Genomic DNA, 24,604 nt, shown 5'->3' on the forward strand with positions numbered 1-24,604 from the left:
ACTTAGATTGATAATATATATATATAAACTAAAAGGAGGCCATTATACTCCTGCTGTGCCTAATAACTCATGTACCACCTCCCTTAAGGCTAATTGTGCAAGAGGGGATTCGAACTCTTAATCTGAGGGGTCTTATATCATTGATGCCAACTTACAGACTAGTATATATAAACATACACACACACAAACACGTGCGAATATAGAGTAAAATGAAATGAATAAGTTCACATTTTTTACTGCGATTTATTATATCATTACTCGTAATTTTATTTACCCCAAAAGATAGTTTTGCAGAGTATTATTGTTTTGTCAGTTATGATTCGTGCGGTCAGTTGCTCTGTTCTCTGCATTTATCTGATGTTGGCGCAATCATTTATGGTGGGAAGAATACCAATATCATATAGCAATTCGTGAAGAGATTCTCAAGTGTCAACCGCCTGTATTGGTATGGTAAGAACTTAAGTAGTGAAGGCAAATAATATCCAAGTTTAAAATATTTAAGATGGCGCAAATATTTCCCAATTATGAATGATGTCTAATCAGATGTGTCGTTCTAGAAACTAATGATGGCAAATGCAGCAGCCGAGTTTGATACTAATGGACAAAATAAAAATACTCCACCAAGGTGGTAACAATTTAAACTAACTAGAAGTAAAATAATTGCACGAATCTTGAAAAAATTTAATGGCTCGAAAAAAAAAAATAGTAAAGGAACGGGATGTCTATCATCTTTTCAGGCGGTAGAATCACGAGTTGACCGAATAAAAGTTTGTCCGGAACAAAGAACGCCACACACCTATACTTTTAATTGATGTAAGAGCATTCATAAGATCAACTTTCGCTTAGAGAGATTTATTCTATTGTATCGGCCGAAGGAAGATAGCCTATCAGATTACGGTGACTCAACCTCTACCTGATGAAATGATCATTCAAGAGCAATGAGTCTTCACAAAGGATCTTCTCAGAAAAGTCAACCAAAGATATGTCTAGCTGAAAAACTTTTAACAGGCCGAACGAAGGTCAATGAAGGCTCGAAAAGTTACGGTGTAGCAAGTTGGCTACACCACATAAGTATACGTGTCAAGTAATAATGTGGATTCAGAGTACCGCATATCAATCACACATAAAAATGACTAAGAAATTTTCCAATGGATGTATCTCTAGTTTATTAAACTTTTAAACGTAGTTCAACGTAATCACAAGAAAGAGATTTAATTCCTGCAATGCTACTCGAAAATAGAAAAAAAAAGTATGATTGAAAAAATAAAGAGCATAGCACAAATGGAGAATCTTATGATTCTTCAGAGAGAAGAGGCTTGTGCTTCAGTAATTCAGGTGTCGTGTTGGTTCGTGGTATTCCTTATTTTTCCTTTACATGATAGTTGTCGAAAGGGGTAAAATATTCCTTTAAGCCTATGCCTAGGTCAGAAGAAATATCAGAAACCGATGAAGTTAAGTTTTGCTTAACCCCATAAGGTTTATCGGGACTATTCAGATTCCCTTTCTAGGTTGCAAAATCCTATAAAATATGTCTATTCTTACCATAATTTTGTGATTAAACTTTTTATCTCTCTATGAAATGGGTAGAAGTCGTAGATCGCAAAAAAGGCTAATATCTTAATTTGCCAGAACAGAAGTAAATGAAATCCGAATGTTAACAGAACAACTTTCACATTAAAACATAGAAAAATGTCATGTGGAAAAAAAACCAAGAAAACCATACAAAACACGAGCCTTACATCATAGAGAAGTGAGAAAGATCTTAGCTGCACATTATAGAAATAACGATGGAAAACAAGGCCTTTAATGTCATTTTTGCAAGAAAAAATTTTCCTCTCCAGAAAAGTAGAAGCTCTTCCTTTCATACAATCTGTTCTCTTAAACAATAAGAATGATAAAAGAATAGTTAAAGGAAAATATTCCTCAAGATCTTAATCTCAAGCAAAGAAGAAAGCCCTAAGGGAGAAGCTCTCTCTCTCTCTCCAAAGCTCTCCATATTTAACTCCAGTCGTCTCTCATGATCCAAGCTCTCTTATAAGCTGCCCTAAATCATTTCTTATAACCCAGATCTCATATTAGCAAGAAATTTCTTTCCAAAAATGTTTCCCGCTTTGTTGACATGGTCACACACACTTTGCTGATCGGGCGGTGTGTTCACGCCCGATCCTAAATTAATCAAATCATTGCATATCGTGGTCATGCCTAATCCAAGCGTGGTCATGCCAATTATAGCAGTCCAAACATTAGTTTTCTTTGTTCTAAAATACGTGCTTGATCACGTGTAACCTGCACATCACCAACAAAAATCTTTGTCAAGCATAAATCCATGTTAATTAAGGTTAAACCACAGGTAAAAAGCGGGAATAGATATAGGAAAAATTGTGTAAAATGGACTCAAGTCAATATCCCCAAACATATTCATTACATGCCCCCAAGTAATCTTGGTCCTTAGTGAGGATTAACATAATGTCAGTAGCTCTCATGTGATCATCCAGCTTCCTTAATTGGATTATATAAATGCCAAAAGATGAAATTTTCATTTAGGGTTAAATTTTCCTCAATGTCGAATAACCCAACCTTTTCTTTACTTTCCCTTTTCTTATCTCAATAAAATCTTATAACTTTTAATCAACTGTGCATAAAATATTTTCATTTAGGATAGATCCGTACTAAATCAATTACTAATCAGTTTACCAACCTGACATCACTAAACCTCTTATTTGGATAATAATCAAGGACTCGCACTAAGTCTATTTTGAAAAGTTATCAATTATCAAAACATTGAATCCAATTTTAATTTTTGGGCCCAACTCAAGCTTCTTCTCATGAGGACTTTTCCATTTTGTATTTTTTCTTTTTCTTTTTCAACTAGCACGACAATTTTTTTTTTCTTTTTCTTAGACTTTACTCTTCTTTTACAATGTTTTTTCCCCCATTCTTCTTGAAAATTACTCTATTTGTTGGAGCCTATTTATTTTACTATTTTTGAACATCAATTTTCTTTTAATTCATTAGTCTCAAAATTTTCTTACTAGAACCTCCCATTATATAATCTTCCAGCCAAAACGTTAAGCGTCAACCACTTTAGTTATGCTAAGCACTAAGTGATAACGAAAAAATCTCTAGTTAACTATTCACATTTTAATTACACTTATAATTATTCCGAGACTCATATAAATTCAAGGGGAGATTGTAAAGCATAAGATAAAGTTTTGGCTATTAATTTAAATCCTCCCTTTTAACTTGTTAGTTGTCTCCCATAGTGCACATAGTGATTCACCGTCTGCCTATGACACGGTATATGCTTCCAAAGCATCAGGATGTTCTCAATCAAAATAAGCATTCTTTTAGTGACATATTCATTAGTCAACATGATAATGTAAGTAATACTCATTTTATCAAGAGTGTTCTTTGATATCTCTCAAGATGTAATTAACTAAAGGGATACGTTTTTTTGGGAGTGTTCTTGATCTCATAACAAAAATGTTCTTTTTGGGTTCTCTAGTTATGAGTGGCTTACATAAGAATTTCTCTTCGTGGATATCGTGATTTGTGGTATTTTAATCTAATTTTATTTGATCGTGTACTCTAAACCTATCATATGACAAGTACTTTATATAAGCCTTCCATATTTCTTTATAAATTTATTTATCTATTTTTGTCGTATATTCTTGTTTCCGATTTTTCTCCTCTTCGAGTCATTTCTGTGAGTTGAGAGTAAGATTTATTTGAAAAGGGATTAAATTAATGATAGATGAATAGACGAGCTAAGGACTTTAATTTTTATAAAGAACAAAAAACTATCCTCTAATTTAGTTATTAGAAGTCATAGAATTAAAATTTCCTTGATGTGATAGATTTGAATTTATTTGTGGTTTTGTGTTAAAAATTTACTTTTTTTACGCTTAGCTTGGCCAGTTTTTTTATCAAAATTTATTGTGAACTTTGATTTTGAAAGGAAGCATAGTGGAACTATTAAGTTAGCACACATTAACTTAAGAGAATAGGAATATTATTTTTTTGATAGTGCGATCATGAAGGGAAATATATGATCATGTAAAAATTTACATAGTTTAGGAACTTAATGTTGATTCAAATTTCCAAACCTACTTTCAACCATTGGGAGGGGCTATGGAGGAGTTTTGTTCCTAATCATTACCTTTAACAAATTCACATTGTTAGCACTAGGTTCTTAGAATCTAAATCATAAGTGAAACCTTCACTTAATAAAACTTCTCACCTTAATCTTTGATGATTTGGATTTTGCAAGTTGAAAGACCTTAAAAAAAACCAGTAATGCTTCAACATTTCAAGCTATACTTACAATTAGTAAAATAAAACTTTTTTTCCAATTTTGAAAGTTAACTCATTCCTCGTGGGATCATTACACGAATTTAGTTTTGTATATTACATGATAGACATTTATACTTGCATGTATTGCTAGTGCTTCATGCATTTTACTTGTATTAATTTTTTTGCACCACTATTGGGGAATCAAATTTAATTTTTAGCATAGAAAAAATTTAGTTGAAAACATAAGATTCTAGTCTTAAAACATATTGTGTCATTTTCTTTACAATATTTCTTTATTATTTATTGTGTTATCTAGAAAAAATAAAAAATATTACGCTCTCTTGATTTAATGCTCGACATGTATTCCTTTTATTCTACATTTTGGAGATTATAAATTTGTGTTATGTTCCTTTGTAAATTCAGCATGTGTTTTTGCTTAGCTTTTTATTTGAGTATTTCACTGGATTTAACCTATTCCATCTATTAGTTAGGGTCCCTAATTAGTTCGGGTCCCTAATTAGTTCTATGATTGCATGCATAGGATGCCATCTTTTTAATTAGTTCCTTATAATCTAGAAAGAATTATTAAGACATTCAGAGAAAAAAGTAAAAAATAGAAGCAATGAAAAGCTGGCCTCAAGAAGAGAATATCATGTCCATTACGCTTAGGGGATATGTTAATACATTGGTAGAGGAAATTCATTTGAGTTTCATCAACCTTGTGGTAGAAGCCAAATCTTCATTGTTTGTTCTTCTGAACTCTGATGAAGCCTGAACATTCATAAAGTAATATTAAATTTAATAAAAAATTGTCTCAGTTATTACTTAGATTGATATACCAATTAACTCAAACGTACAAATAATAATGACATAAGCAGGTTATTTTCCAACATCTTGAATATAAAGGATGAAATAAGTAATAAGATCGAAGAAGAATTTCCAATATGGTTCAAATTATGTGTTTATTTTGTAACTCTCCAATTAATCAGTACGTCATATCATTGTAAAATTTAAACTAAAACTAATTTTAATTTGGAACTTCTTCTAAGTTCATACTATATGCAACAAAATCATATACCACAGCTTATTAGATCTTGCTTGGGGGCCTAGTTATAGTGTCAAGGTATGGAAAATATTTGATGTAAATGGTTACAGATTTCATAAAAATTTTTGGTGTGAGGGAAGCATAATTATATTTGTGGTGTTTGTGTTAAAGGAAACACACATGCAGATAATGAGATCTGATATTACGACATACTTAAAGAAGTAGTTCAGTTATAAATGGCACCTTCGACAGGTGATAATGTACTTCTCATGCTTACTAATTTTGATAAAGTTCTTTTTTCTATTACAAATGGCAGAAGCTCAGCCCTCAGAGAGGCTTTGTGTTCAAAGATCTTTGGGGAACACGTACGGGAGGCTGAAGAAAGTTGTTCAACCCTCTGACATGTACAAAATTCTTACAACCACTCTAATCACTCCTTCTTCTGCCCCTTCACTACTGCTGCCTCACAGGCACTAGCTCCCACACCCGCACCAGTTTTCAATCAAGATTTATTCTCCAATGAGCCAGGTCCCTTGACTTCAACCCTCAGATGGATGACACCTCCGACAAAGTGTAAACTTCTCATGAGGGAGACTTGTAATTTATCTTTTTTTTAACATTACAATAAGTTTAAATTTCATTTCAATATTTTTTTTATTAATATTTCAGTTTCAGGCTTTTTACTGCCAGACCTACCATGACATGCATTATGAAGATTATCTGGAGCATGTATGATCATGCATATCTCTGATAGAAGCAGTTCATGGTTGCAACTCGAGACATGTGGTTCTGAGAGTTCAAGGTATGATCACTTAATTTGAAATAGAATGCTAGTTTTAATTTTTTTATACTAATCAAATTTACATAATTTTAAATTTGTAAAGGTTCTTGTACTAGATACTGAAGCATCACTAACAAATCTGACACATTTTTTTAGGTTCATGACACACATCACCGGTAGAAGGGGGAGAGGCCCTCGTGGGTGGGTGGGAATGTCTTGGCTAACTTGAGCAGAGCCTAGTCCTCCCCATATTATCAAAGAAAAAGGGATAAAAACCAGTGGAATAGGATGGCAGAGGGAGACAGAGGGGCCATGTGGTGATGCTTTGGTTAAGTGTGCAACTTTTGTCCTTTAGTGTTCGTTTTAAGATCCATTTAACCTAATTAATCACTAGTTGGGTTGTTGGGTAATAAGTAGGTTTTTTGGGTTTTTTTTGTTTTAAAGTTTGGGCTTGGGCCTTTAAGAGATTATTGGTTGGGCTTGCCTTTTCGACTTTAGAATTATCTTAATTAAGTAATTAATTTGATTTATTTAATTATGAATTTTGTTTATTTTATTTTGGTTTAATTTTGATTTCATTATGTTGTCCTTCTGATTTTTTGTGCTTTTGATTAACTTTTGGTTGACTTTGGATTTCAATAATTTTTAATTGTTGAAATTTAGTTGAACATAGATTTTAATTTTATTAAAATTTGTCAATAGAATAATTTAATTTTAATTTTCTGTGATGGGTTGAGAATTTTAGTTTAAGGTTTAATTTAATGCATTAGTGCTCACTTTGATTTTAGGGTTATTTGGGCATGAGAAAGAAAATTGATAGGCTTCAAACCTAATTTATTATCCCCTTCATTCTTAGGTTTAAATTTTAATTTCAGGATGTTTTTCATTTTCTTTTAGGGTTTTGGTTAGAAGGGTGAGTCCTTCCTTTGTCCAGGATTAGCCTCATGTCCAATGAGCTTTTTCCAAACCAAGAAAAAAGCCAAAGTTTTTTGGGGAGGATAGTAGGCTACCCTAAGGATTCCTAAGAATCTTAAGTCAATGGGTAACTTGAAGCTTTTTGATTTAAACCCTCACCATCTCAACCCGGTTAAGGATTTGAGCTTAACCTATGAACCCTAAGTGAATATTGAGATGGTTTGAAGTTCTATGTGGGTTTTGGTCCCAACTCTAAGTATCTAAGAAAGCCACAAGGAAGCTCCTAAGGCTAAACCTTGGGTTCCTACAAAGAGGATAGGGTTCACAAAAGTGAGGTCAATAGTGAATCCGCGAAGATTTGAAGGGAGGAGAGGCGTTGTTACACATGAATCTCTAACATCATAAAGCAATTAATAAAGTGGAGAGAAATAATTTAGATAAATTTTGTTGTATTAATACCTATGCTTACTGCTTGACACATTGATTTATATAGAGTGTAGTGAGGTAAGTTTAGTAATTGCAGTAGTACAGATGACTGTGTTGGATATGATTTACAATTACGATCTCACAGTGATAATCGAAGGTATTTTATACCCTTCTGGTTGGGATTCGCTTATTTTATGCTTATTTCAAATTTTAGCATAGCCGGCAGTTTAGTCATTAAAAAAAAATAAAGAAAAAGAAAAAGAAAAAATAATCTATGTCGATTTGCTCTTTGATTAAAGTAAAAAATTGATGGTTTGAACGGAAGCTCATTTTGGTTTGAAAAAAAGGCTATTGTATTTGAATATTAGAATTTTTAATAAGAGAAAAAATGCACGTAAAATTAGGGGTGTAAACAGTTAGTGTTCGGTTCGTTTGAAATTTAGTTTGTTTGAAATAAGCTCGTGTTTGAAATTGTTTGTGAAGTCAACTGTTCGTGTTCGGTTTTTAACGAACGAGGCGAACACGAGCTGTTCGCGAACGACGAGTCAGCTTGACATCCCTAATATTAATATATATAAATAATATATTATATTAATTATATAACTTATATTATATAAATATATAATATCTATATTAGTATATTAATATATTATTATTATTATTTTATTATATATTATAATTTATAAAATTTAATTTTTGAAAATATCGTAATTTTTTTTTTATATATAATTATTTTAAATTATTTTATATTTGAAACTATAACGATTCGAACACGAACGAACGCATCTCTGTTCTTGTTTGGTTCGTTTAACTAACCAAACGAAAAAAATTTGTTCACGTTCGTCTCGTTTACTTATCGAACGAATCGAACACGAACTCATTGACGAACCGAACACGAATTATTCGCGAACAACGAGTTTTTTTTACAGCCTTACGCAGAATGAAGCAAAGCAACGATTTTTTACTATTTTAGGTTAAAAGTTTTTCATCATTTGAAAGCCTATTTATTTATAGATCAAATATTATGACTTACATTATTGACTAATTCTTCATTTAAAATCAAAATTTATAACAATCAATGAATGTTAACCGCACTAGTCCAAAATGATATGATAAATTCTAAAATGTCAGGTACAACCGTCCGCAACCCCCCATTCACAATACAAACAACTTCACCTCCTCATTCCTCCCCATCCCTCAAAATAACCATCCACATATGCGGTCAATGTTCTACTCTTTTCCATTATTTACTCTAAACCTCTCCTTTACCCTTAAAACTCTCTTAATTACTCTTTACTTTTTGCTCTAAATCACTATAAAAATAAGCCCATGCCTTCTTCACCCTCCACATTCACAAAACAAGATTCTCACAAACCTATCAATGGAATTTGGCGGTGGGAGCAGGCCATCAATGATAAGGAAGGATCCGATTCATGGAACCTGGAACTCATTCCCTTCGGAAAGTAAGGCCGAGGGAACAATTATCAATTGTCCAATATGTGGCGTGAAATACATACAACTGGAACGCTCTGCACATCCACATCAGCTGCCGAACGGGACTCTTTCGTACCAAGCTCCTCTGGATCTCAATCACCATCGTGGCTTGCCATTGGCCAGCAGGCTCTGATTCATGGAAATCATGAGAAGATTTTAATCTGTGTTATTTTATAGTTTATATCATATGCTTATGTTACAGAATCAATTTTCTGAATATTTGTTTTAGTTTTTTAAATTGATGTAATTTGCAATCATTGGAAATATGGGCTCCAGGATGAATCTTAATTTTGGGATTAGTTTTGAATTTGATGAAGTTTTAATAGAAAAAACAGTTTATTTTTGTTGAATGAATTTTAGAGGCTGACAATTAACTGAGGTTCAATTATTCAAATTATATATATATATATATATATAATTTGTTCATTTTCTTTAAGATATTGTTGGCAAGGCTGGTTTTGCTACTGTAATATACATATATATATACATATATATATATATAATTTGATATACTTTAGTTCACGTTTTTCCTTATGAAAAATGACAAAATCCTTAATTTAGTGACTTGTGGTTGAGGCCCCCTTCTTTATAACTGAGCTAGAATGCAAGAAAAAGAAAAAAGAAATGGAAAAAAAAAAAAAAAACCTTACAAGTAATCTGAATGCCTGAAGAAATATGCCACATAGCTCATAATATTCTAAGTTGAATATTAACCAATAGAAATGTGAGTTATCTTCTTATTATTGAATTTCATAAAATCGTTCCAAGTATATGCCTGAGCTAATGTTAGCCACTCATCATGATGAGGGTTAGTTTATTCATATGCTCGGCATGGGGCTAGAATGATGATCTCGTTGAGATCCTGTGAGAGTACCCTTAGGTCTTTACACTTGCATGTCTTGCACATAGATATACACATAGGCCACCTTATAACTCCTATTTAGAATTAGGGCTAGGATATAGTTAGGGATTTCAATACATAGTTATTATTCTGTGTTAACTGTTGTACACTTTCCATGCCTTTTGATTATATTATTGAGTTTGAGACTCATGCATTAGCATATCTGGGTGAATTTTTTCTTGCACGTTATCCTATCCAACATTGAGGAGCTTATTAATGAATTAAACTAATACATTTTTAATAGGAGTTGATTAGCTCTTCCGTGTATACGACCTTTTAAATGTTGCATGAGATAGCTCGTACTGACTTTTATTAGGAGGCCAACTCTTTTTCCAAATTTTTTCCATGTGCTTATAGAGTCTCTTAGAAAAATGTGTACTGGAAAAAAAGTATGAGCAATAGTCCTAGAGCATGGAGTAGGGACCATGTAGCAACGACTGGGATCAGTTTGATCGAGCCTCATACCTTAATTACTGATTGTATATTTATTGTATAGTTCTACGATCTTGTATGCATATGTAGACTCTGATTGTGTCTTCTTTTCTTGGATTGTAGTCTGCACAACAGCACCCAACATCTTATTCTCCTATATCTAGTGTAATTTTTCACTACACCTTGCATGTGTTAACTCTTTATTATGCTAGTAGTTTGTTTAGATGCAATAAAATTTAAGCTCTTCAAGATTAAATCTTTTGTTACAAAAACTAATCTTAAAAAATTATCTTAATAAAATTTACGATTGAAAATATAATATTTCAAAATCAACACTTTTATTTCCTGCATTTACTTTCTTTCATAGCCATTGGGAAAATGGTCATCAAATGCATAAAAATATTTCCATTGTAGATTAATAATTGCTTCATAATTAGGTTATCTTAGATAACAAAGTACATGCTACATAACCCAAAGAAAGTACTCTTGCTTTCCAATTTAAATGGCTCAACTTCCAGTTCATACGATTAGGTTGCTATTTATTATGATTTAGGTTGTTAAGGGCTCTTCCTATCCAGTGTGATAATAAGTTTTTTGTGTGATAGCCTAGTTTTGTGGTCGAGCTATCCATTCCTTCTTCCTTCTATATAGGTTTCATGTCTATAGCCTTAGCAGGTTTAATCCATATTCCACCTTTTGTGATCAGATAGAGTTATAAGGAACTTAGATGATTATTTTCTTTAACTTTAGATCCACTTGATCACTTTATAAGATGCAATACATTGGTTGCTAACAATGCGATCCCCAATTGAGTTTAATCAACTACCTTCATGACTTAGTAGATCTAGGATCTCAATACCTTAGGAGGTTGGGACCATGGAGCCCGACTGGGTTATTTCTAAATGTCTAAGTTTTTCCTTGACCTACCTGTTGATTTTCCCCTTCGGGCACAGTCATTTCCTTTGTTGAGTCTTTTCCAAGCACATATGGCCCTCTTGGCTCAATGGTATATACCTATCATGTTCTGGTGAATCGCCCTCTACCTAGTAATTTGGTTTTATATGATGACGGGAGAACCTCCCCCTAATAGTACTACCACAAATCTCCTTAGTTGCATATGTATCAAGAATCTTTTAAGCAAACACAACACCTTATATCATGAGTTTTCTTAGGTATTCCCTGAGATGTAATTGTTTATAAGGATAGGTCGTCGTGTGAGGTCTCTAAGAACCTAAAACAAAATAAATTTGATTTTATTTAGTTCCGAAAGTATTTCTATAGAAACATTCTTGAGAATTCTTTTTGGTAGAGCTTGGTCTAATTTGGACTACTCTTCCCTGATTTTTTTATGCAATTTTTTCTATATAAATATCTTTTTAGCTACACTTTTTTTTTTCTTTCTAGTTTTTGTTCACCTTCAATTTATCATTTCTTTTCATTTATAATTTTTCAAGCAATGTTGTCCTAGAAAGAAAGAAATTAAAGAGGATAGAAGCCGTGAAGGCCATCACGACAAAACAGAAAGGAGTGTCAATAAAAATATGACGACTTCATTGGGTATTGAGACCACTCCACCATAGTAGGTGTTATGCTTTCCTTAAACATTATTTTGCTCATTGTATTTCTCTTTCAAATTTATTGATTTCAATCTTAATTAGATTTAATTCTTATTGGTCTTCATCCATGGTGCAACTGCTAGGGTTAGCTGCACAATGTTATTACTGTCCCTTTGTGCCCTCGATATGCTAGTTTTATGCTTTGAGAATCCTAGATATTGATTCAGCTTTGATTCTCAAGAATGCCAGTAGTATACTCTTAGTTTGCTAGCACCAACCTACTTTTGTTGCCTGACATTTTAGTTGTCGTGACATCCTTTCTCTTAACATCCCAGATTCACATACTTAACAATTCTTGTGTCATTTCATTTGTAGATTTGATAATTCTATCCCTCGTGTGTGTATGTATGGTAGCCAAGAAGATAATTACAATTGAGTTTGTTGAGGGGGTATTTGTAGGTCAGAATTTTTGTCGGTCAATTTTAAAAATATATTTAATGTAATATAGATATGTAATTTTGAAAAATAATATGGGATCGAGCACAATACCACAAGTAATACACTATTCCGAGAGATAGACATACCACTTGATTACAGACTCGATTAAATAAACTAAATAGTTTATGACATTCGTTTGGTAAGTGATCCTTTTATGTATGACCATTGAGTTCTCCTACCTAATATAAATATTAGATAGGGCTTATTTTACTTGAGTTCTTAGTTCCATATAACAACAAACCCCTATATTTAATTACATCTCAAATGACCGAAGTGATTAAAGAAAACTCTCAATTATAGTCAGTATGAAATCAACATTCACCTGTTCATGGTGAAAAAGATAATAAAGAACAAAGTATTATTCGTATGGTTTGACCAGATTTTAGGTGTTGTGTGTGAATTCATTCATGTAAATTAGATCAGCATACAAAAACCGACACAGCAAAAGTAACAAAGCTAATTTTGGATCACAATTTATTGCAATCCATCACAAATGACAAACAAGAAATATGAAATAAGCGAAGTCATTCAACATATTCTTTTCTTAGCATAAACAAAAATGAAAGCCAAAGAAAAAAAGTGAACTAACTGTAGCAATACTAATATGAAAATGCAAAGAGATATTAACAAGCTGAAAGCCAAAATCAGAATGGGAAAAGCGTTGATCTACCCATGAGCGTGAATTCAACTGTAACGAGAAAATAGTAATGTCTTCCGCTGATATAGGTGTTTCCCCGCAAAATGAAGATGAACAAGAACATCAATGTTTGGCAGAAAAACAATAATCAGAATAATATTGATCTTCAGCATTGGGAATGTTGCATTGCTTTTGAGTGCTTTAACTCATACTTACCTTTCTTCTTCTTTTTGGATTTCTGTATCTTCCATTCCTCAACCAAAGCAGCATGCGCAACTTCCAAGAAAGCTTTTCCCTGATCAGAATGGCAAACACCACCACCCACCAAATTGGAAACCAATCCCACATCCACCCCTACACCCTCTTCCACAAAAGAATCCTCAAACCCAGCCTTCTCCACCTGTGGCATACCCTCACCATGAGACTCCCCCTCCCCCGCCATGGCCCCTTCACCTACGAAAACATTCTCCTCCAATTTCTCGATTGGCACATTCTCCTGAGGTTTCACCACCTCCTTTCCAACCTGTCTAACATCAATTTTGAGCTCAGGGTGAAGAATGTAACAATTGTCAGAAGAAAGTCCAAACATACGGCAATTGGAACAATATAGAGGATGCTGCTCAATGATGACTTTTTGCCAATATCCTTTGTGGGGGGAACCAATCCACACTTCTTCTTCCTCAACTTGAGTGATGTCCCTTTCCACCAGAACACGTGCCACAAATGGCTTTGTTAAGTTGAACATGGGAGAATCCATCTTCAAAGGTCTCCCATATATCACAGCAAGAGAAAACAATACTTGATTAAAAAGGTGTAGTTTTAAATCAGGGAATCAAATCCATACCGGCACAATCAGAGGTTCAGTTTGTGGATCGAAGTCCACAGACCATTTAAGAAACTTCATAGCTCTATCATCAATCATCATCATTTTCCTCACAAACAACCATATATAATCCTCCTCTCTTGTTAATTGAATAAGAATATGTCTACCATCCAACAAACCGATTTTACAACTACCCACCAACTTCAAAGAATCAAACTTTTTCTGAATGACATCCAGCTTGGGGTGACCATGGAAGAACTTCCCCACCAGTGCCAACCGACGGGAAGAGGCCAAGCTTGCATTGTCATTCTCAGAAAATAAATCTAATAATAGAGAAAACAATTGTAGTTCTTAAAATATTAGCATCTCATACGGTGAATCTATACAGAATCATCTCATATGGTGCAAGATAAATCTATGTTAAGCACAAACCACGTTACGCAAAGACAGTTAAACAAGCCCAAGAATAGCTGTCTCATGGCATACTAGAATTAGAAAAAATAATTGCTCAAAGTAAATATGGATAATTACAAGTTTGAGTACTAGAAGACTAAGCAAATTCCTTTGGGGAATTTACATACATACAACCCTATTCATATGTATTCACATATGTAACACAAACCTTGATTTTTACATTTATGCGACCATTTTAGCTTTTAAAAAGCGAAATGCACCTTTCATGCATATGATTAAAGCTGTATGGATGTATAAATTGATGTTTAGGTGTTTGATATGTAAATACATACAAATTAAGTGGTATGCATGTAAATCTTCCAATTCCTTAAGAACAAAACAAACTTGTTAACTTGAGGACAAACACAACCGAGCGGAACCATAAACCAACAATTCGACTATCTCTATAATTGGACTTTGAAGATTGACTATAAAGTGAAATAATATCACCAAAACTAGAAATAATATTAGGACCAAGTTATATCTCATACTTTTAGACGTCCAAAAAAATATATTGTTTACCGAAGAAGAAAGGAGGTTCATGGAGGTAGTCAAATCCTCTTAAACGCATAATTACATAAATACTTTTAAGATTTAACATTACTAATCCAATTCCAACTGACATGAATTTTCTTCCAGACTCTAAAATCTACAAATTGATTGTCAGATTCTTCTAAAATGTTCATGAAATATAATGGCATGGTTTTAATATAAGTAGTATGAATCATTTATGAGAAAAACAAATAATCAAGAGACAAAAATTGCAAAGACTAGCACATTGGAAATCTCTGATAAGCCCCTTTATGTAAATGAGAGAATTAATCAAATTTCTATCGCAATAAAGCTTGAAGTAAAATTAATTGAAAATCCTTATGTTAACATTAGGAACCGCACAAAGAACTACAATAAACAATGAGGAGTTCACCAGAACCCCACGGCGAAGATTTGGGTGATATAAATGAAAAAAAGTAAATTTCAGGTTGTTAGATAGGAAAATACATAGGAATTAAGTGGTATATCTGTAAATGCACTAAAACCCAAAGGATAAAAGACATGATTGGAGATTATAGCAATGGAGCTCTGAAGGCCTGCAGGCCAAGTTACGACTTAAAAGCAGGAAATAAAGCCGTAGGTTTGATAGTAATATCCATTCGATTATCGTATTAGTGAAAAACCAATCCATAATTGATAATCATTCGCAAAAATTATAAAACAAAGAGATTGTGTTTATGATTTCTTAAGGGTGATCAAAACAAGAAGTGAGATCTAATATGCCAACACCTAAATGCACTAATAGAAGAGATCCAGCTAACACTAAATGTAGGCATCCCTAAATCTCTGAATGCCCAGCTACCTAAACCAAAAAACTAAATTATTTTGCAAGAAAATTATCAAAAAAAAAAAACCATTAAACAAGAAAAGTATACCTAGAGATAGCGACATCGGCGGCGAATTTAGTAATCCGACGAACATGAGACTATAAGTCCGTTTGGGACAGCTTATAAGTATGTGCGGCGTTTTGAAAACGCCGCCCTCCTGTTTGGATCGCACGTTGGATCTGCTTATTTCAAAACCCCGTTTTTAATTTCTTAAAGAAGCGAGCCGTGGCATGAAGCCTGTGTTCCGCGTATTCGGTTGGCGTTTGAAGTTTTATTCCTCCCGTGCCCCTTATGCTCTCCGTCTCCTCCGTCACTCCATCTCATTCCCTAGCTCGATCTGAAGTCCCTCACCTCTCGCTCTGCAAAAAACCCTACCCGTCCGCATCTCACGCTCAATCTTGAGGGAAGCATCTCTCGCTTCTCTCGGCCCCTTCCATTCCGCATATACCATTTTGAGCTCGTCGTCTACCTCGGTGCCGACAGCCTCCACATCCTTCTCCGCCTGATAGCTTCTTCCAGGTGTCCCCCCGACGGTACCACTTGTAGTTGCGTGCAAGCAAGTTTTCGTTCTCCATTTTGGTTTTCTCACAACCACGGTATCCCCTTCTTCACTTAACTTTATTTATATTGTCAATGTATAGTTATAATTTCCATAATTTTTGTTGAAGATCTCCACCTCGCTTCCCCTCCTTTTCTCCTGCTCCGCTCCTCCAACCAGTAATGCTTGCAGTGGCAAATACCTCATGCTATGGCGGGTTTATCTTTCCTCTTATCGTTCTCTTCCGCATTGCATCCGCTTTTCGTTCTTCACTTGTCGTCGGCCATGGTATGATTTTTTTCAGCTACTTATATGTTTGATTTATCATTTTTTAGAAATCCTATTATTTTCATTTTATAATTCTCCTTTTTTTTCTTTTATGTATTGATGAATAGTTTTATATGCAGGAGTAGTAACATCACGAATTATTCAAGCCTTAAATTTCTTTATGGAGTGGTTTGATTTTATGGTTGTGTGCCTTTATTGGGATTTGTTTTAGGGTTGATCTTTGTGATGTTGTGCTATAGTGTTGTGGTGTCCTGTAAAAAATATAATTGTTTGGTAAAAATTGTGTTAAGATTGAGGTTGTGGTGCTTTAGAAGTAGTTGTAAATTGATATGGAAGTTATAACAAAATGAAATTGTTTGGAATGTTTGGAAGGGCATCCGTTTATCTTGAAAATTTGAAGTCAATACTTAAGAGTAACTATTAGTATATTAATAGTTTTTTCAAACAATTCTAAACGTGCTTTTTAAGCCTTTGAATCTTGCTCAACTCATTTCATTGGGTTTTAAATTTGGAGCATGGAAGAACATTACATTTTGGCAACTTGTGTGATATCCAACCTATATGTGTCCCATGAAATTTGTGTTGGGGTTCTTGTAACTACTATGCTGGAATGTTGATGATACAATAAGGAATATATTCTGTTTCATGCTTGACATGTTGTAATTTATGACAACATACAAAGTGTTAGTAGTATTTTATTCTTAAACCAATCTTGTGAGCAGGGTATGAACGTAATTATCGTTTTAAATAATATGTATGCCGCTTTTAACTCAACTCTTTTGTATTTTTATGTTTTAACATTTGAACTTTAATTTTGTTAAGAAAATTACAAATTCTGCGTGATAGATTGTTCATTTAACTAAAAAAATCTACAAATAAGTTGTTTACAAAACGCACAAATCAAACAACTTATTCAAAATAGAGGCAGAATAGTCATTTATCCAGAATCAGTTGTTTTTCAAACACACAAACCAAACAGACAGCCAGCTTATCCGGATCAGCTGCTCATCAGCAGATTATCAGGATAAGCTGCTTATCAGCAGAAGCTGGATAACCTGCAGCTGCCCCAAACAGACCCTAAGAAAACCTGAACAAAATAGAGGAGTGGTTATGGAACAGTACCGCAGGTTTGATAGAAGCAAAGAGTTTCAGCTACCTGAGAAATCAAAGGAGAGAGCCTGGGGTCACCAGTGATGAATGGAATTTCTTAAAAATTGCAAGCCAAATAAAACCTGGGAAGAAATGAGGTAATGTTGCAAAAAAAGCATACCAAAGACAATAGAGATCAACAAACCGACGGCATTAAAGATCAGCAAGAAGAGCCTTCAGCTTAACGGAGAGGAAAGAAAGCCCTAAGAAGTCACACATTGAGTGTACTCACAGAAGGAGGAGGCTGCCAGCGAGAAACCGGCCGAGACAAAAGAGGGGGCTGCAGGCGTGAGATCCTTCCGCTCAACGAACAAAAAACCAGAAAAATGGCGAACTGAGCGAACTCCCAGCAAAAGTGTATTAGAATTAAGTTGGGGCCACATGGACTCTTAATACAAAATTGCATTAAGAGTTCGGAACAATGAGGCCCTGTGGAAATCGAGTGAGCCGGTGGTCTAATTATTGTGTGTGGAGCCCACTCAGAGCTGATAAGAGTTTGAAACAATGCGGCTCTGTGTGCGCGCTCTCTGCACGCAATAGAGGAGGCAGCTGCGAGAAAAAGGAATAATAAGGAAATGTTTTCAATACATTATGCCTGGATTAAGTGTTTAACCAACCTCGACGATTTTATTAGTGGTGGTTTAAATCTTCCTCTTATCCCTTTTTTAGGCTTCATTTGGGGCACCTCATCCGCTGCTGCGGTATTTTAAAATTACCGTTAGTTTTTTACGCTAAACGTGATACACCAGTCGAACAGTTTCATCATTTGGAAAACGCCGTCTCATCCTTTGGAAATAGCATTTGAAAAACTTATCTGAAAACACAGTTATTTTTTTATACTAAATGTGGTACACGGTTCAAATCCCCGCGATCCGCGTTTCCAGATAAACTGTTTCTATGAATAATCACAAGTTGTCCTATATGCACCCTTAATAGCGATTTAAAGCGGCGTTTGAGATGTGTTGTGGTGCCGACTTCTATTGCCGCAGCAGTCACAAATCGTCTGCCACCACTGTTAGCCGCTCGCCGTCGCTAATCTTAATGAATTTATTTTACATTGAATTTACTTTCTTTAAAATTAATTTCAAAAGTATAAAATTTAGTATTTATTTTACTATGAATTAAACAATTTTAAAATATATCCAATAAAGACATTTTTTTTTTAAGCTACATTCTTGTAGCATTTGCATCATTATTCACCAAAGCAAATAGAGACCGAGTAGTATTGTGAATTATGAAAGAGCCCCACAAACAGGATAAAGCTTTCAATACATATTTTTCGTATAAATCAGAAAGGAAATAACAGAAAAAACACCTAACAATGCTTAGTAATAAGTTGAATTAAGCTATTCAAAAGGAAAAAAAATTAGACAATTCCCTCACCTAAAGAGAAGTCCCAAATAAAAGATGAAAATTATTTGTGATCTTAAAATAAAAGATGGAGACATTCACAGAGAATGCAAAATGGAAGTTGTAGGTGATAGGAAGACAACGGTGATGAGCAAGGATTCGATTCATGTAAGCTTGAACTCATTCTCTTCGCAACTTGAAGCCAAGGCAAGAATCTGCAAGTGTCCCATATGTTGTGTGGAGTTTTTCTCTGGTGAAGATATTGGTGGACAAATTGTTGTTGTTGCGAGATCTAGATATATCAGTTGACATGGTATATATATAAATCAAGCAGGAGAACGATAGACGAAGTGAAAAATAGAACGAGAAAAATCACATCAGAAAAGAACACACACATTTATGTGGTTTGACAAATTGCCTACGTCCACGGAGTTGCAGAGGATTTTACTACTTGAGGAATTTACATCAGTCGATCATCTCGACTTACAAGAGGAATTTCTCACTCTCATTTTGTTGCTCTCTCTGCCACAAGTCACCACGAAGAAACCTAAGGAGAACAATCTTCTTCTTCTTCTTTCTTCTTCCTTTTGCTGCAAGAAACTACTTCTTGTACTTTCCTTCCTCTATCCTGAGGAAACCAAAGAAGAACTCAAAATGTGACTTCTTGAACTAAAGAAGAGTCGTCTGAAGTCTTTTATCACGAACAGGAGGGAGCGAAGGGATGATATGCTTCACAACATATGAAGGCGGGACTGGTTGGCGTGCGACTGAAGAGGCAGGAAGCGAGACTCTTCGCGAACGGGAGAGGGAACGGGATCGTGAAGTTTCAAGATCGGGGAGGCGGGAGCGGGAAAAATCGGGCTCCAACGCTTAACAATCTTCCACTTGGAGACTGATTCCCCCTTGGAGACTGATACACCTGCTACAACGTCTCCTTCCTCGAACTGAATTCTCCACTTTGAATCCTCCACCATGAATCCTCCAACTTGAATCATTCACCAGTTGTTGTTGTTGTGAGATCTAGATATACCAGTTGATGTGATATATATATATAAATCAAATAGGAGAAAAATCGACGAAGTGAGAAATAGAATGAGAAAAATCACACCAGAAAAGAACACACAGATTTACGTGGTTCGACAAATTGCCTACGTCCACGGAGTGACAGTGGATTTTACTATTTAAGGAATTTATATCAGTCGATCACCTCGACTTGCAAGAGGAATTTCTCACTCTTACTTCGTTGCTCTCTCTTCTTCTCTCTCTGTTCTTTTCTCTCTACACCGAGATACACTGAAGAAGACAAACTTACAAGAGAAATAAATCTAATTTATTTTCTGCCACAAGCCACCACGAAGAAGCCTAGGGAGGACAATATACTTCTTCTTCTTTCTTCTTCATTCTGTTGCAAGGAACTACTTCTTGTACTTTCCTTCCTCTATCATGAGGAAACTGAAGAACTCAAAACGTAATCTCTTAAACGGAAGGAGAGTCGTCTGAAGCCTTTTATCACGAAGAAAATGGAGCGAAGGGATGCTATGCTTCACAACATAGGAAGGTGAGAGCGGTTGACGTCGGTGGGCGGGCGACTGAAGAGGCGGGAGGCGCGACTCTTCGCGAACAAGAGCGGGAGTGGGATCGCGATGTTTCGCGTGAAGTTTCAAGATCGGGGAGGCGGGAGCGGGAAAAATCGGGCTCCAACACTTAAGACAAATACAACAGCATCCCCCGTGCAAATCCTCACGAGTCGGCAAACAAATCAGTAACTTTAATTGCATCTTTGTTTGGGGTTCGACATTTTGGAACAGACTCAAATTGATATGGAGCACATCAAGCCTCTTTTTTTTTTGCTTTATTATTATTATTATTATTATTATTATTATTATTTGTTTTCTAAAAACTTCATTCTTTGTGAACGATTCATTTTCGATTCGTTAAATAGCTCAAGATTGAATATTTATATTTGAATTATAAATGTGTTAAATACAAATAAATTTTTTGTTTCATCATGTTCACTCGATCTAGCTTGAAATAATATATATATTAATTAATAATAATTCATCATTATATAAATAATAACATTTGATTGAAATAGTAATAAAGATTTAATTAATATATTATGATAAAATTTTACACTTATCAACATCCTTTTTATCATTCTTACTTATAATCTACATTTATCTTTGGAAATCATTTATTAACTTTATTAATCATTTTATTAACCCATAGTCTACGACAATGTGTAATCTTAATTCTATTTTTTTTAGAAGAATGATTATAAAATTTAAATGATATTTAAGTGATCATCTTAAAGTAGATGTTATGAGTTTAAGGTTTGTTTTTGTTAAATTTTTTGAATATATTGAATATTCAAATAAAATTTAATTCATAAATATGACTTCAACTATTGTATTGAGCACATGCAGTGATTATATAACTTAGGGTCCGTTTGGGGCAGCTTATTTGGTGTGGTGGCGTTTTTTAGCGACGAAATCGTTTGGGGCAACTTATTTGGTGCGGTGGCGTTTTTTAGCGACGAAATTATAAAATTTTTAAAGTGATGTCCCAAAAAAAAATGTTTTTATATAAATTCTTTTTACGCCCTTTAAGAAAAATTTTGTTAGAATATATTAATAAATATATTATGATAAAATAAATGATGAATAAGAAATTTTATACTTATAAATTTGATATTTAATGCCAAGTTTTTTTCTCATTATCCAAAAAATTAAAATGACCACAATTTAATAAGCATATTCAAACAAATCTTTTATATATTAAGAGTTTGAATTAAAAAATATATATATATAAATAAAAATATTTTTAAACATTTAAGATTTTAGAATATAACATTCAATAATTAAACAAAAAAAAAACTTTTAAATATTTCTTTAGTTGAAGGACATTGATTAGTCGATTATTTTGCATCTTTTTGTTAAAATTACTATTTTCTAAACTATAACTTCTCTCTGTCGAAAACAATAACTTTGATTAAAACAAATTAAAGCTGTTGCTTTCTTAAAAAATATAGTATATAAATAATTAATCAAAATTTATATTTCATACATCAAAAATTTATTTAATTATTTTTAAATTTATTTTTTCTTAAAATTTAGATAAGACAATTGTATTCAAATATTATCTTTTATAGAAAATTAAATTTGAAGAAATATATATAATATATATATATATGATATATCTATCTATCTTATGGGTGATAAGGATTCAAGTGGCACACAATAGATTTGAGTTTTAATGAATTTCACTAAGCTGCGCTTGACTTTAATTAATAGAATAATTAGTTTTGAAATAAATGTAGAGTTTTGTAGTGTTTGTGGGTTTACATGACCCAGGAGAGAGATGTGTAAGAAAGATGAAAGAAGATGACGGACGAATTTTTCATGTCTTAACTATATATTCTTTTTATTCCCCTCATGGCTGAGAAGAGGAGAATATTTAGCTGAAAGAGAGGACAAAAATAGTTCTATGGGAGTCACTGAGCAAGGTTCCATTAAAATATCTAAACATAGCCCCTCTCTTCTTTTTATATGTGTACAATAAAATATTGAAATATAAGTCATGTCGCGCAAAAGTTTGTCCATGATGATTTAGTGAAAAAAACCACAATGTGTGTTATGCGGCTTAAAAATTAGGATGTGGCATATGTCAATCAGTAGTATCAGTCTTGACTTTTGCATTCTTATAGTTATGAGGATTGTTGAGGAGACACCCTAAGCTAGTAGGTTTGAATGGTTTGTTCATCAAACGGAACGATTTGACCAGTTTGGCTGGCTAGTTCTCCAAGACAGTGTAGTATTTGTGCTTAACATCTAATATTGGACAGTTGGTACAACGATGAATTAGGTTAGTAAATACAAAAAAAAATGCATATTTGTAAAGTGTACTATTATAAACTCTTAAGAAAATGTGGCATTTTTGGTACAATCAATTCTTAAGTAAATCATATTTATATATATTGGATGGCAGCTGCTTCTTCTGCCTCCCCCACCCTACCATAATAGGTATTGTGTTTTCCTTAAGTATTCTTTTGCTCACAATGTTTCTCTTTCAACATATTTGATTTCAATCCTAACTGAATTTTATTCTTATTTTTCCTCATCCATGGAACAACTACTAGGGTTAGCTGGATAATACTATTCATGTCATTTTTTGCCCTTGGCATACTAGGTGTATGCGTTGAGTATCTTGGATATGCGTTGAGTATCTTGGATATTGATTGAGCTTCGGTTCTCAGGGAAGCCAAATAGTATACTCTTAATTTGCCAGCACCATTGTACCCTTGTTGGTTGACTTTTATTTGTGGTGACAATCTTTGTCTCAATATCCCAGATTCATGTACTTCGCATTCTTGATGTGATTTCATTGCAGGTCTGTTACTTTGCATTACTGGTGTTCATAAACTTTTTTCATATTTCTATGAAGTTTGAAATATTTAGCTATCTTTTTGCTAAAAGCAATAAAGAGGCAAGAGTTAGTATTATTTACTTGCTTATGCTGTTCAGTTCTACTACTAGCTCTGTATATTTTAGAGGGATATTTTATGGAGATGGATGAATTATTTAATAAATGTTAATATTTTATTAGCTAAAATTAGGGTATGAAAATTTCTCCTTTGCCACATAGTAATCTTATATCTTGAGATTGTTGTGTTAATCTAGTTGTCTCTAGAAATTGTTTATATATTTTTGCACATTTTTCATGTGGATTAGGAAGTTTTGAAAACCGTTTTGTGGTTAAGTGGTTAGGAAAACCGTTAAGTGGTTAGTTAGTTTTATTTTCAGAAAAATGTGATGTATTTGCTTATAAATTAAACCAGAAAATGTAGAGGGTGTGAACTACTAAAAAAATTCCTCCATTTTTGTTGGCGTTTAAAGTTTGGTTTTGAAAACCAACATTTGGTATCAGAGCGAAGGTGTCAAAGAAATGGCCGGAAATGATGGAGATCCATTTAAGTCACTTGATGTCATCAAACCGACGGCAAGAGGAGCCTCAATCCCGATCCAATTTCCAACGTTAAGTGAAACGAACTACAGCATATGGGCTGTCAAGATGAAGATAATTTTGCGTTCACTAGGAGTATGATCAGTGATTGAAGGTGAAGAAAAAGACGATGACAAAGATCAATGCGCCATGGTAGCCATTTCTCAAGCCGTGTCGGATGACGTGATGATGGTAATCGCGGAAAAAAAGACGGCAAAGGAGGCTTGGGACGCACTCAGGGAGACGCGAGTCGGTGAAGATCGCGTTAAGAAGGCACGCGTACAGGTTCTGAAACGACAACTGAACAAGTTACACATGGAGGATTCTAAGACAATAAATGAATTTTCCATGAAGCTTACCACGCTGGTGGGTGAGATCCGCTCATTGGGCACGAAGTTCGACGATAGTGAAGTTGTTAAAAAATTGTTCAGTGCAGTTCCAAATAGATTTCTCCAAATTATTGGAACAATCGAACAAATTGGCGATACTGAGAAGATGTCGGTATCCGAGGCGATAGGTCGTCTCAGAACCTTCGAGGAAGGGCTTAAAGGGCGACTGCACTCAAAGGGTAGTGGAGAACAGTTACTCCTTACCCAGGCCGAGTGGGAGGCAAGAATCTCAAAGGCAAAGAAAGATGAAGGTTCC

General features: G+C 34.0%; 1 protein-coding gene and 1 long non-coding RNA gene across 2 annotated transcripts; one reads left to right on the forward strand and one right to left on the reverse strand.

The window, feature by feature from the left end:
- Window positions 1–8,530: 8,530 nt before the first annotated feature.
- Window positions 8,531–17,825, reverse strand: LOC110030051. Its single transcript, XM_020732597.1, has 5 exons — window positions 17,730–17,825; window positions 17,582–17,615; window positions 13,195–14,124; window positions 13,012–13,058; window positions 8,531–9,083 (listed from the first exon to the last, which is right to left on the reverse strand). The coding sequence occupies exons 3-5, from the start codon at window positions 13,733–13,735 to the stop codon at window positions 9,051–9,053; spliced, it is 621 nt and encodes a 206-aa protein (XP_020588256.1). The 5' UTR covers window positions 13,736–14,124; window positions 17,582–17,615; window positions 17,730–17,825; the 3' UTR covers window positions 8,531–9,050.
- On the forward strand, window positions 15,812–16,805 carry LOC110030052. The gene is made up of 3 exons (XR_002294612.1): window positions 15,812–16,229; window positions 16,302–16,459; window positions 16,579–16,805. It is a non-coding gene; the product is annotated as an uncharacterized LOC110030052 (long non-coding RNA).
- Window positions 17,826–24,604: the final 6,779 nt, after the last annotated feature.

The sequence above is a fragment of the Phalaenopsis equestris genome, unplaced genomic scaffold (genome assembly GCF_001263595.1).
Source record: "Phalaenopsis equestris unplaced genomic scaffold, ASM126359v1 Scaffold000642, whole genome shotgun sequence".
Lineage (NCBI taxonomy): Eukaryota > Viridiplantae > Streptophyta > Magnoliopsida > Asparagales > Orchidaceae > Phalaenopsis > Phalaenopsis equestris.

What these genes read in the sequence shown, in the direction of transcription:
- LOC110030051 (XM_020732597.1), bottom strand. Translation starts at nt 13,735, where the DNA reads ATGGATTCTCCCATGTTCAACTTAACAAAGCCATTTGTGGCACGTGTT. An exon ending in ATCCAAAAAGAAGAAGAAAG is followed by an intron (nt 13,059 to 13,194) that starts GTAAGTATGAGT and finishes CACCTATATCAG; the next exon opens with CGGAAGACATTACTATTTTC. An exon ending in AGTTGAATTCACGCTCATGG is followed by an intron (nt 9,084 to 13,011) that starts GTAGATCAACGC and finishes TCCATGAATCAG; the next exon opens with AGCCTGCTGGCCAATGGCAA.